This window comes from Ostrinia nubilalis, chromosome 22, assembly GCF_963855985.1.
Source record: "Ostrinia nubilalis chromosome 22, ilOstNubi1.1, whole genome shotgun sequence".
Classification (NCBI taxonomy): Eukaryota; Metazoa; Arthropoda; class Insecta; order Lepidoptera; family Crambidae; genus Ostrinia; species Ostrinia nubilalis.
The window spans coordinates 1111919-1127024 of NC_087109.1; the positions used below are offsets into that span (position 1 = coordinate 1111919).

Sequence of the window (15106 nt, forward strand, 5' to 3'; positions counted from 1 at the left end):
CTGAAATGACCAATTGAAAGCTTTTAAAAATATTTTATAATCAAAATGTTTGCACGTACGAATATTGGGAGTCACGACCGTAACCTCGAAATGAGACATAAATCGACACGACAGATCTCGCGTCAACAGCCATCATCCAATCAGCTGGCTCAAGCAAAACAATTTGGGCGGCAACGAGGCGAAATTGCCGCGTGTCGAATGTCAATCACTTTACTCGCGAGTGGTGGCCGGTTCGCACCGGTTATTTGGGATCGGTATTGCGCCAACTCAGTCAGTTCAGAGCCAAAAGAAGTGAGTCAAGACAGTGAGAGCCAGAGCACACAATGCGTTGCGTTTGCAAGACTGGAAGAATCAGAAAGGAGCTATGAATGGACAAAATCAGCAAAGTATTGACATTTCTAAAGCACTATATCAATGAGTTTACGCAGGGAGCTGTAGTGGTGATGACGCCAGAATTTTTCTGACATACGATGGGTATCTATCTAGGGATAGTAATTAGTAAGGATGTTCTTGGACTGATCTGATGCTGTGTAGGTACTGCCTACACACTTGATATTGTAGAACTCTTTAAAAAGGTTAAAACATCGATATTTGGGATGCTTAAAGTTCCCTAAATAGGTTTTAATGCAACATAATAATTTGAAACCTTCAGTATAGTTGCGGATCGCAGTATATATTCGTTCGTACTATCCGCATAGCACATTTTGACTCGAACAATCGTTGCGAACCTGGTGTCACGTCTGCCATGCCCATGACCCTGTGTTTGGGACAAAGTCCGCCTCTATTGTTAGATCATTGGTTCCCAAAGTGGGTAGCGCCCCTCAGGGGAGGTGCAAAGACCTTTATAGGGGGGCGCGGGCCATGTGTGTACTTAAGAATTCGTCTTCTTCTTTTCGTGTCGGTCGACAACAAACCTACCCAGTGTCAGCCCGAAACTCCGCCACAAGTGGCGTTGTCAGTAGCACTCATCAATTACTCCTGAGTGCAGTTGCTCGGGCACGACATCAGGTGCTTCATTGACTTAAGAATTAAAAACCTGCAACTTCTGAGAGAATGCATTCCAGACTGCTCGATACGACCAATAAATAATCTTTACTGGAGGATGGGGGGCCCGGAATTTTTTGTATGGTCGAAAGGGGGCGCGTCTCAAATAAGTTTGGGTACCAATGTGTTAGATGCAGCAACTAGCGACGCTTGGTAAATATTTTCTTCTTCATTGGCTCGTGTCGGATGTCAATTGCTTTACACAGCTTGACAATTGCCATCCGGATCGTACCGGTTTGAATGAACGTCTGATAGACATTTATTGTAAAACATATTTTTTGTATGATTTGCAGTTTTGCTACACGTGATCGATTTTGCGATTTGCGATAAAAAAATAAGTATCCGAAAAAGAGGCTCGCTTAGAATTAGTTACAATGGTCTTTACATAGACCTGTCATCAAGTCTGAAAATTTTGTTTAGCGTTTTAAATAGTGAAAACGTTGCACGCGAACGAAAGAGTAAACAATATTAGTATAGTTAGCATGATTAAGTAGGTATTCTACCATTACACGGCTAATTTCACAAAGGCGTTCCCTATAATTTCCATTAATAATAGGACGTACATTAATAATGCCTAATTACAGGACAGTTACGAACGTCTATAGATTACACAGTGTGTTTTCACACGTTAGCCCTTTGAATATTTGATGGCACATAAGGCTTCGTCCACACTAATGCTTTGTTCTTCACAGACTGTTAAAACGCTTTTTAACCGCCTCCATGGTTTAATAGTTAGGCCATCTGTTCAAGATTCGGACGTCCCGGGTCCGATTCCCAGTATAGGCAATTTTTTTTTTGGTTGGTAGTTAGTCTGTCGTCAACAGCATTTTTGTTTTTGATTAATTACCTCAATCAATATATAGATAGCCAGTTCAACTTTAATTGAGAGTTCCGGGTGAAGCTCGTCTCCACCTGCAGCCTGATTACCTCTTTCCATCAGGAGGCGAGATGCCTAAAATAAAAAAGGAAAATCTAAGATATGAACTGCATAACGCACTCTCACATTACAAGGTATTCATTGTTCACCTTGGTGTGGACAAGGCCTAATTGTCGCGGCCTACCGGACCCCTCATTGGGAACCCCATATGCCGGCTCCCACCAGCAACCCTTGTTTACGCAGACGGTGGCTCAATAAGGGGTGATCGTGGGGACAAGTGAAAAGTTGCCCAAATTGCTTGTTAATTGATTGGATGGGTAATTAAAAATTGGTTAAAAACCCAACTGAGTAAATAATTTTGGTTACTGAAGGCTATTTTAAAGTTGTTGGTGTAAAAACTTGTCTTATCGACAAGAAAGTTTTTTAAAATAAAATGTACAGCACCACAGACTTACAGTTTTGTTGCAAAATAACATACAGATACACTCTTTCTATAGTCATAGATGAACAAAAAAGGGGAGGTCACGTCTTTCTTTTCACAGATATTTGCGACACCAAAGTTTTTAAAGGATCGGCAAAAGGGGTAATATGAACATGACATGAATGTTCGATTTAACTTTCCGCATCATATTGTTACATTCAACGAGTAAATCGGTAAAATACAACGAAAAAACGCTTTTCGTACTATTTGAATTGCACAGTGTCAAAAATGACAAACTCAACTTGAGGGTGGAAGTGATTCACTGAATTCTAATAGCTGGATCTTATGCTTTAAAACTTTGGCATGCGACTTTTTCGGCATAGAGTTCGATAGTAAAAAGCCTAACCTAAAAGGTTAGTGATTTTGGTAAACGTGCCTTTGTAGTTTCAATTAAGTTACAAAACGAAACCATCCAAAACCTAATACTCAAAAACGTGCGTCAAAATATCGCTATAAATTCATCAAACCCAAATACAATATTGCTTTCCAAGTTATAATGTAATAAATTGGTGGGTGTAACGAGTTTCCACTTACTTAGCGAAATGAGAGTGATTCCTGGAAGACACGTGATTGCGGATTGAGAGCTTCGAGTTTGGTTCCGAGTGTTTCGTGTTTGATGAGGCGGCTCTGCGTGGGAACAGAATTATTTAACAGCGGCGGTGTTACAGAATTGTTATTTTGTCTGTTTTTCAAATTGCTGCTTTCGTTAATTATGCAAATACGGGCGTTAATTAAATGTAGATTCTCGCTTCGAGTTCTCGGAAACCTATTTCTACAATTATTTCTGTTATGATTAACGGTATACTTCTACGAATTCCTGCTTGGTTACGAAACAGACACAATGTTGCTTATTATCTAGTAAAGCTGTGAGTTGCAATAATAAATTCATATTTTGACGGAACCCGTGATCCCATGGTGCTGCTGGGATTGCCATGAATAAGACATGGCGACACGCCATGAGTGTCATGTGAGCTATGAGCGCAACGCGTGGGACACGGCATGTGAATATTGCAGTATTTGTACTCCATTGTGCTGGGTCTGGAGAAAAAAGCGGTGAAGTGTGAGACGGGAGAGTAATTGACGGGTTCTGTACTCGGTTTCTGAATCTATATTTTTAGAAAATGAGCACGCTCAAGCTAAATACTAAATCCGCACGTGTGCTGAAATCCGCATCATAGGAAAAAGGCACTTATAATAAGTCCTTACCATAAATGAACAGTGAAATCGAATTCCGATCGGAAATACATAGATGTAAGTAAATAAAATAATAAATTGTCAGTCAATTTGAGACATTTTGTAATAGAAGAAAAAGTCTTCTTAGAAGTCATAAAATCCATCTCAAAATCGGCTTCTGAATATGTATGAAAATTTAATTACTGTTCAGCATATTATGTATTACGATTGCCTGCGGAATCCTATAAAGCGTATTGGTACACCGTCACGCCCCCTCTGAACAGTGTTTGCAATTTTCCCATAAACCATTCCCATAGTTTATACGCTGGAGCGTTATTCTGCACTGTCGCTTTGCGGATGTTGTAGGTACAATGTATATGGGAGTTTCCGATCCATCGGTTCGCGATGACATGTCATTATGGACGTTAATTGCTCGCTGCGGGCTGTTTGAAATCTGAGACACGAGACTGTTTATGCAGAAGGTTTATGGCTCGGAAATGATCTATCTGGGGCATTGATAGTCAGAGGACTATTCCGAGGATCAGAAATAAGGTTTCGTTCGTTCGTTCGTTCGTTTCAGCCGAAAGACGTCCACTGCTGGACAAAGGCCTCCCCCAAGGATTTCCACAAAGACCGGTCCTGCGCCGCTCGCATCCAGGCACCTCCCGCGACCTTCACCAGATCGTCGGTCCACCTAGTGACCTAGTAAGGTTTAGGGAATCATAATTAAAATAATTGCTTCAGAATAATGCCACACTACTGCTTTAAACAAAGCAGAGCTTTTTCTAGAGATAACGGATTTACGTCGAAAAATACTCGTAGAACTTTCTTGACTCTGGATTGTGCCTACATAATGTTCATAACCGTCGAATTTCCTAGCTAGGAACGAGCCTACTCTCTCCCTACCCATGTGGTAGTCATGTCATCGCATTGATCGACTTTTAATGATGCTTCCGACGGAGTTTTCGAAATATTCAAATTCGAAACTGTCGGAATACATCACGCTGAGTTTGTGACGCGGGCACGGGGTACACTAGGACATGCCTGAAAAGGAACCCGCCCTTTCAAACGGTATGACACGAGTTTGAATGAAGAGTTGTGAAGATTGTGGTTTTCTATAGGTTTAGCTAATCCAATAGGAAGTATTAAACTCAAAGTTTATGTTTCCACCACTAATATGCCAGTTAAATTAAGTAAAAGCGGCGATTAGATTAGATGGAGAACATTATATTGTTGTTCGGTCAGCACGAAATAGCCACTCTCTCTCTCTTCCCGTAGATGTCAATAAGAGGCGATTAAGTAAGAAATATGTTAAAATCAGACCTCCACAACAAGTCTGGCCAGCGTGGTTAGTGTTGGCCAAATCTTGGCCGAGAGATTACTCCTCTATTGTTTACCAGAGACTTTCAGGTAAATAAGAGTATCGTGTTGGCCAAATCCCCTGGCAAATGGTATTCCTCCTGCAGTAGAGAGTACATATAAGACGATGATGTTGATTTGATGTTAGTAATTGTTATTTGACAAATTACTAATACTCCCGTTAGCCCCTCGCACTAAGCTAAACATGCTTGTGTCACGAGTGGGTTCACCATAATAGTCGAGCGGCGGCGGGGACCGAAGCCGCGTTCCCGGGATCACGAGTCAGCCAGTCCGACCCCTTCACCGTTCGGCTATTGGGGCTTCATGATCAACATCATCACTTCAGCCATAGGACGTCCACTGCTGAACATAGGCCTCCCCCAATGACTTCCACATCGCACGGTTGGTAGCGGCCTGCATTCAGCGCCTTCCTGCTACCCTTACCAGCTCGTCGGTCCACCTTGTGGGTGGACGTCCTACGCTGCGTTTTCCGGTACCTGGCCTCCACTCCAGAACCTTGCTGCCCCATCGGCCGTCAGTTCTGCGTACTATGTGCCCTGCCCATTGCCACTTCAGCTTGCTAATCCGTCGCGATATGACCAGCTTCGTGGCCTTCCCCACCGTGGGCCACGGCATATGCTGAGTGGAGTCCCATTGCGATGGGCATCGCTGTTGCGACAGGATAGCACTGCTCAGTTCACTTTTTATTTCCTTGTAATATTTATGTGCTATTTCTGTCTTTTTTTCTGTATACGTTCTCTGTCATGTATAAGTGATGTTCATCGTAATAAATGTTTCTTTCTTTTAGTGACTTTAGTTCGTTTACGTATCTCCTCATTTCTGATTTGATCTTCATGATGATGATGATGATTTGTTGACTAATCTATTTTATTCCGCAGGCGAGCACCGAGCCCTACTTTCCGTTCCTGGGCGCGCACGCGCCGCCGGCCGGCTACCGCGCGGAGCCCGACGATGACGGCGCCGTGCGCTGCTGCTGCGTGTGCTACACCTTCCTGCGCCAGCAGTGGGAGCAGTACGACCGCGAGAACAAGCCGCACAGCCAGCGCTTCTACTGGATGAAGCGGCTCGACGGGAAGCCTTTCATCGGTGAGTCACTTGCACACATTTCGCTTCACTGAATCCAAATCCTATAGATCGAAGACGCGCCCCACCATTCTTCCGCTAAGGCGGTTATCACACTGCGCCGCGCTCCGCCGCGGAGCGCGTGATTTTCATATAAAAAATCACGCGCGCGGACGCGTTGTCAGTGTGAAGTGCCGCGCGTGTTTTCTATACAAACTGAGGTACTTGCATACAATGATTAAATCTGTCGCCCCGCGCTCCGCGGCGGAGCGCGGGGCAGTGTGATAACCGCCTAAGTGTTATCGGTACACGCTGAATTATCCATGAGTGCACACGCACTCTACAATAATGCCGCTCTGATTGCTCGGATCAAACTCCCCGCACTCCGCGCTTCCATCGACCAAAAATTGGTGGGACGCGTCTTCATGGATAAAACGATCTATACCTAAGGATTTTGGCAGGTCCATCCTAGAGATGGACATCAACCTATTGATGTTGTAGGTTCCTTACAAGTTCTCCTTCAATGGAGGAGAAACTAACCGACATAGTCAGCAGAATCGCTAAACGGCAGAGGGCAAGGCTCATAGCTCGTAGAATAGGTGTCCATAGAACATACAAATAGTTGCTGTTTAAACTCTATGGCAAACTGCTGTAGTATTTATTCCTTTCAAATACTCCACCTTTATTATTTCTCAAGTCGGAACATTTTGAGCCTATTCAATCTCGCGATCACGGCCAGGTCTAAAAATAACAAAGCATTAATTAAAATATTCGACGATCAAAAAGCCACTCCAATTTGCCAACGTTAATTAAGCTAAGTAGAAACGGTGAAATGAAAATAGACGTGTATAAAAGCATTAACGCGGACCAAACGCTAAAATAAACGGAGGTTGTTAGGCTGCCTGTCCACCCACAGTAGCGGAGAAAGGTGGCGGAGCGGTCAGCGAGGTAACCCAGTAGAATTGCATAAACGCTCCTGAGACTGCGGGTGTCTATGGGCGACGGTAATCACACCATCAGGTGATCCGTCTGCTCGTTTGCCTCCTGCCTGTCGCATAAAAAAAATCTCCGCTTTAGTAGACAGGGAGTTGCGCCGATTAAGGCGCTTCTACTAGAGTCCGCTTTGAGAAGAAGAGAAGCTTAGAAAATTCATACAAAATTGAGAAGCGGACCGGTAGAGCGGAGAGGAGAAGCGGATCGGAGAAAACAAATGGCTCGTCGCACGTGCTCACGGCCTAGCTTCGCGTATTTCACAAAGTTCGCGCAACTCCGCTGTACATACTTTCTTCGTTCCGCTACCTAGCTCCATGTTTATGAATAAACTCAGTCCGCATCTCCGCTCCGCATTAATCCCTCACTCCGTTCCAGTGGATATTAAGCTTTAAGCGAAAACAGAAAAAGCTTAACCAAACACCGGTGTAGGTGGGTCGAAACGATTTTATCAATTGGAATCCAGTTAAATACAGGCCGTGGACGTTTTTATTGCAATTAGTTGCCTGTCGCAGCTCTTATAGATGGCAGGAATGTGCATTGAGTTGGATAAATTGATGATAACTAAATCTTATCGAGCCAAGCTTTTGTAGTTTAGCTTTTGCAAGCGGTTGGTTTATGGGTAGATTTTGATCACAATGTATAAATGTACATTTTTATACCCCATAACTTATCCTAAGATGAGTTCCACGTATGAACTGCTTTGCAAGACAAAGTTACAACATGACAGTTATTTAGCTTTTGCAAGCGATTGGTTTGGATTTGACAAAGTATAAATATAAATTTTTATACACCTGCTCTGAAGATATTTGGAGATGGGTTCCACTTGTGAACTGCCTTCCAAGTCAAAGTTACAACGTGACAGTTGTAATTCCGAAATCGCTTCGCTCAGGCGTTGTAGTGACTTTGCTCTGTGAAGCAATTTCGAATTGAAATTATCACAAATGTTACTTTCTTTCGGTTCCCATCGTGAGCGAGAGAATCGCGCTGAAGCATTGAACTGTTGAACTTCTTTCGCGCCAATAACAAACTGCAAATACACTCGCAAATCGCGTCCCCAGTCAACGTCCAGCGACAGGAACCGCGCGTTACGGTTTATTGCCGCGCCCCGTGACGCCCGTCGATCCCGATCAAGAGACAAAGACCCGACCAAAGGCTAGCAAGAACGGCCAGGGAACTGGGACAGTGCTCGAAATTCGAGGACTAATGTACTATTGTACTTTTGCGCCAATAACAAACTGCAAATACACTCGCAAATCGCGTCCCCAGTCAACGTCCAGCGACAGGAACCGAGCGTTCCGGTTTATTGCTGCGCCCCGTGACGCCCGTCGATCCCGATCAGGAGACAAAGACCCGGCCGTAGAAGAGCGAGAACAGCTTTGAAACTAATTGAAAATTGTACACATATTACACTCTCACTATAGGCCTTACACAGAAGCTCAAAGTTGCACAGCGTGCTATGGAGAGGGCTATGCTTAGTGTTTCTTTACGAGATCGAATCAGAAATGAGGTGATCCGTAAACAAACTAAAGTCGCTGATATAGCCCGATGGATAAGCAAGCTGAAGTGGCAATGGGCAAGGCACATAGTAAGCAGAACTGACGGCCGATGGGGCAGCAAGGTTCTGGAGTGGAGGTCGCGTATCGCTAAACGCAGCGTGAGACGTCCTCCCACAAAGTGACCGACGACATCATAAAGGTAGCAGGAAGGCGATGGACGCAGGCCGCTACCAACCGGGCAACATGGAAACCATTGGGGGAGGCCTATGTTCAGCAGTGGACGTTCTATATCTGAGATGATGATGATGACACATACTACATCAACGGTTCTTGTAAAATATGGACTGGCTGATCCCCCCAGACTGTGCGCAAGGGATCGCCATTACTAAGTTGCGAGACTTGCGAATCGTCGGACCGGCGCGATCGCTCATATTGGCTACGGTCCGGATTCACTCCGGACTTTATGCCTTTTATGGGCTCCGCTTGAATGAGATGTTCAATGTACCAGTGTTGATTTGCGCCATCGCTTTTGAAAAAACAACAAAAAAAAAACGGTGCAAGAACATTTTAATTTGAAAGAATAATAAAGAATTAAAACATTGCTAAAAACAAACGCCAAATACGTATGAAAGAAAAAACTGGATGACATTATTACTCAGTTCTGGCACAATAGCTCAGTAAATATCGACACAATTAAAGGCGAACATCGCAATTTTATTATCGGCATTATAATCGATGTCCGATGTAGATATTGACTGGACTACAAAATACAGATTATTTTTTCTTTGTCTGACCCGAACTATGCACTGTAGTGGTCAGTTATTTTTTTAACACATTTACAAATACTTGTCTTACATAACATTTGTCATCGATTGACTAACTTAATTACAAACAGACCTCCTCTTTCACATCATTATTTGATTTCAAATTCAATTCTTCGTAGCCTATCAAAGTTAATTCTTATTTTACAGCTTTATGATTCACTATCGACAATATTATCTGTCATGTTGAAGTGTGCGCGTCCAATCCTGGCCGACAATGGTCCCTCGCGAAATCGCCACTAAATGTTATCTCGACAAGCCGGAGGGGGAGGTAATCCTCCCAGCCTACGTTTGTTTTGGCCTAGGTTCATAGGGCCGGTACATGCAGCACTGAATCAACCAAAATACCACTATTAAAGTGAAAGATAACGCGTAGATTTCGATAGAAAGTAACTAGGCCCATATAACACCTATTTTCATGGCTGAATCTTTAAAGTTTTACCAAAACCTGGTTTTCACTGGTGTGAACAAGTATCTGAATAAGTTTGCTCCTTTATAAATCGCGTCTTTTTTTCGAGTGGCGTGTAATCAAGAGCAATTTTCCAAATTTCCTTGTCGTCAAGTCTGTCGATCTATTTATATTTCGTTGTGACATTTTTACAAACTTTTGCTTTATGATCGGCAAGACTATTGTTTGGTGTTTTGGCAAGTCTGTTTCTTTTGCTTTTGATAAAGACCAAATTTCCTTGTCGTCAAGTCTCTCGATCTATTTATGTTTCGTTGCGACATTTTACAAACTTAACTTTTGCTTTTGGATCGGTAAGTCTGTTATTTGGTGTTTATATCCGTTGTCTAGTACCCATAGTACAAGCTTTGCTTAGTTTGGGGCTAGAAGCGTAGTGTAAAATGTCCAAGGATATTTATTTATTTAATCAACTTGTATTTAATTTTACCACTAGTCTTTCCTGGTTTTATGAATACCGGTTTTTGAAATCTTCGGCGGTTTAAATCTCCACAATCCATGAATCGGTCTGATTTCAATTTGTCCTGACGTCCCGAGTCCTGTCTTCCCTGGGTGGAAATTTGACGGAATCGTCACTAAATATTATCTCTACAACAATGCTTGACAAAACACTCGGTAGGGGTGGTAATCCCACCCCCTCGCCTTTTTTGGTCTAGGGCTGGCACGAACGAGATATGTATTTTTATTTATTTCACTTAATCCCTTTACACAGTGCGCAGTGGTACGTCACCATCATACATTAAGTGATGTGGATGTCGTGAAACGGAGAGTTTTTAATGAAGTTCCGCCAGAAAATGTTATGTTCACTACAATAGTCCAGCAGTTCAATAGGTCGGACGGACGGTCTACTGATCCTCGAATCATCAGTTTGATACCGATATCGTTGGGCTAAAGTTGAACTTCGTTTTTTCATCTTATCTGGAACTAAACTTCTATGTGTAGGTCTTATAATCATATCACAAGTTGAATGCTCTTGTACAATCGTCAGTCCAATATCAGTACTGAAAATTCAATGCGTTCGACGACCTTACCTTCCTCGTCGTTAATCTTGGGACTGGAAAAATCTGGAATTCAAAACAGATATTCTAATGCGGTTATGGCATGACGACTGGCGAGTCTATGCAAATACCAATCGATTATGGAAATGCTCGCGAACAGACAGTTTTTGCTTCTATCCACTGTTTAAAACAGTTTTCCAGCTAGAGAATTCCTGAATTCAATGTTACATTATTTTTAAAACACTGAAGTTGAGATTATCAGGGTTTGTTTAAGTTTCTCATTGTTGAAGTTCGTAAAAAGTTTGCATTATAAAAACTTGCAAAACTTTTTCGCTTACAGCACTCGTATGGTCATTCTCCAGTGCCTTTGGCCAGGCTATGGGGATACAAAGGACATTCCATATCGTAGGTGAGCTATGGAAAGAAAAACAAGTAAAAAGAAACCAGAAAAAGGAAAATTGTATACCAAAAATACTCGAATGTACCAAGTGTCCGCCAGACGTCCGGAATTCCTCCGTCCAGGCCGAAAGTAACAAAGGGGAACAATCAAAGAGATGCCTTCCAGTTTTTTAAACCGTCAGCGCTGTCCGGAATCCACACGGCACGCGGGATATTCAAAGGCTTCCCCAAAATAAAGAAGGCGAATTAGCCTTTTTTGAGGCGCGCCTTTCGAAAAAGCGAAAAGATTAATGAAACGAGATGAAACGGTCTGCGTTCGGGCGAATTGCGGAATCTGAACATTAACCCTACAGTGCACGATTTTTCCAAATTGAACAAAAAAAATAATACTACTTTTAAATGTTATCCTGGTTTCGGGAAAAATAATAAAAAAAATCTATTTTAAATATTTTTGGAAATATTTTGAGTTTTTCAGTATGTACCAGATGTGTCCCAAAATGCATTAAGGGTACCTAAAGTTTTATGTATGGTCTGACATACTGTCAGTGACAATGAAATAAAAGAGCAAGATTTATTATGATATATTTCAATTAAAAATTAAATTAATATTATAACAAAATGTTTTATGTATAATATAGTAAGTAACGACACTATAATATAATAGAAAATAGGAATTTAATGAGATCAGTACCATGACGCAGTCTTTTTCCTCTTGAATGAAATTTTACGGTTAAATCACTATTTCATTATAAAATTTACATTATGAAATGACATAAGACAATTTTTACTTTTATTTAGGCACAGTGTCACCTTACATTTTTCACAAAATATGAAACATTTCAGCCAAATGACGTCCAGTACTAGACAAAAGCCTTCTCGAAGAATTTCCTTAACGACTGATCCCGCGCTGACCACATCCAGGTACTTCCCGTGACCTTCACCAGATCATCGGTCCACCTAGTGAGGGTCCTGCCCACACTACGTCTTCCAGACCATGGACTGAAACGATGAAAGACTTCCCCTTACAACCTGGAAACGTACAACGTGTTCTCGTAGTTAACCATAACGGGGAGTTGTCGATGCCATCAGTCCTGCTGGCGTCTTTGGGTGGCACGATAGCTTTTGGCTTTTTTCATCCTTTACTCCAGCATATCAGAAACGAATGACAATCATCATCATTTCAGCCACAGGACGTCCACTATTGAACAAAAGCCTCCCCCAATGATATCCACATCGCCCGGTTGGTAGCGGCCTGTATCCAGCGCTCTCTTCCTGCTACCTTTATGAGGTCGTCGGTCCACCTTTTGGGTAGACGTCCCACGTTACGTTTACATGGCCTCCACTCCAGAACCTTGCTGACCCATCGGCTGTCAGTTCTGCGCGTACTATGTGCCCTGCCTATTGCCACTTGAGCTTGCTAATCCGTCGGGCTGTGTCAGCAGCTTTAGTACATTTATTGATCTCTTCATTTCTGATTCGAAAAATGCTCAATTTCAGTTTCTGTAACTCTTTTTGCGGGTCATCGTCTGAAACCAATCAAGTAATATAATTACCCTTATTGCACAGTGACCCACATCAGGCACATACAAATAACATCCAAAATATGCGTTGATAGTAACTGATATCAAAAAATACTTATTTACCAATAAACTAGAAACAATAACTTACCCCTTTTAATTTTTTTCGAAAGAAAACATTGTAATTTTAACTTTTTTTCCCAAGAGTAAAACTTTACTAATAAACTTTTTCACAAACTGACCGATTTTTTCGACTTCAAAACAGTTTACTGAGTGCAGCGCTTCCGTGGCAACAAATGTGAACTATTTTGTTATGTGCTATAGTGTGTAGTTACGGTACTTTCTAATAGATGACATTAAATAGCATCGTGTTACGAAATATAGGCAATAATTTGGTATGTACCATATATCGCTCACCTAGCAGTATAATGGCACATTTACCAAAAAAGCGAAATTGAGTTTTTACGGCCTAAGTGTTTAAGAGTGTATAATTTATAAAGTGGTAAAACGCCACGGTGTTAGTTTTACTATTTGTCGAGAGAGGGCGTTCAGTGTCATTGTACCACTTGCTACGTTCCCCCTGCTTCCGCGCATAACAACGGCTTATTTGTTAGTTGTGCGGGGCGCTCCGCGAGGTGCAATCACTTCAAAATCTGTGTTGGCGTAAGTGGCAAATGTGACATTTTATTAACTTAGTAAGTTAGTAGAAAAACGGTACATTTGACAAGAGAAGATACAATGTAAACTTTATTTTATTTGTTATAGTTTGATGTTGCCTATTTCTTAACGAATCACGAGCCAAATCGATACCTTTGGGCTCAAAGATCGTAAAGGACAAAATACCGAAAATGAGTTTTTTATACAGTTGTACTCAAAATTTAATTCTCTATCGATCTGTATATTTAGTTTGTCCAAATTCTCAAAAAAAGTGCCTTTACGACCCATCATATTTGATAAGCTAAACAGAATTCATAGTGAAAATTGGGATGTAAATACCATTTGATTTTTAGTACAGTTAGCATGGTACAGTACATGTAGTATAATACATATTTTATATTGTCCTATACAACCCAAATTTTCATACCCAAGTCTAAATAATTTGTCCTTTACGCCCTTAGATTATCTAAACAAATATTTTAAAAATCTACAAAGAGAGGATATTAAAACAACAGAGTAGGTAAATTTTATAGACGTTTCTTATTGTATTTAAGTATGTGCGTTTAGAACAAACAAAAGAACTAAAAAATCATCAGAAATATGTAATAAAACTATTTAAGAGTGTAACGTTTATGTGATTTGTACATAAAAAAATGATGACATCTATCCACATCGGGTAAAGTAATGATGCTTTTTATTATTTCTCATATTTGACGAAACTAGGTATTTGTCAAGTAAAAGATAATTAAAAGAAGATCTAACAAAATGAAAACATGCTATAAATTAATAACGTATTACCTAATTAAGTTAGGATAGTCATCATACAAATTTGAACAATAAAAAAGCTAGATGAGTAAAGGAGTCACCGTAGTGTAGTACCATAAGGTGTCATTATTACCCGACTGTTGTGTTTTTTCGAGTGTATGTATGTTTTGTATGCATAAATCACACAAATGCTACGCTTTACAATTGTTTTTAATGATTTCCTAGTAATTTTGACTAACGATCTTTTGAGTTTTGACTGTAACAATTATAATAAATAAGTATAGTTTCTAAAGTTACGCTTAACATGGGAAAATATATTTTATAGTGTCAGTTGAGACTGTACTAAAAAGCGTGAATGCACTTTTTTTCGAAGTTTATTTTTATATTAAAAATAATTGGCTTATAAAACTGTATTATGTAAGAGCAAATTAAGTGGATGTACTTTACTGGAATAAAAAACTTCCTACTTGTAATCTTACTTACCTAACCTTTCTACTTTTGTACCAAGTACAATGACATAATTTCAAGCTATTATGAATAACAATGTTTAATCTATTTAGAATTTAGAATAATTATAGTCTGGTTTTCGTTTGTCCTTAATAATTCTATCCTATCTGCAGTATCATAAGGTCAACTAAATGACAGACTGCCCTATGGAATTAAGTCCGCCATTTGTAGTTTTTCGAAACAATAATAATGATTAAATAAATAAATAAAATCAATTATAATCGTGTAAAGTAGACATTATTATGAAGTTTTATTTAAATCCGTCATAATATTTATTTTTAAATTCGCTCTTATATCGGAATTGGCATCTTCTAGTTCGAAGATATCAAAACTTTTGCTTGCTTAAATAATAGTTTCATAAATTGTGTGCATTAAATTTTGAGGCCACGAAAAATCATTTTATTTCATTAAAAAATACCATAATTCATTAAAAATATGTGAAGAAATGGTATATTACATATCAAATACCATTG

The 15106-nt window shown here is 40.5% G+C and overlaps 1 protein-coding gene across 1 annotated transcript in view; it reads left to right on the top strand.

The window, feature by feature from the left end:
* The window catches only part of LOC135083007 (uncharacterized), a 167345-nt gene that overhangs the window by 78839 nt on the left and 73400 nt on the right, over positions 1–15106 (top strand). Inside the window, exon 3 of the mRNA XM_063977769.1 lies at positions 5834–6041. Within this exon, the coding sequence (XP_063833839.1) occupies positions 5834–6041 (208 nt within the window). The remainder of the gene's footprint in view (positions 1–5833; positions 6042–15106) is intronic.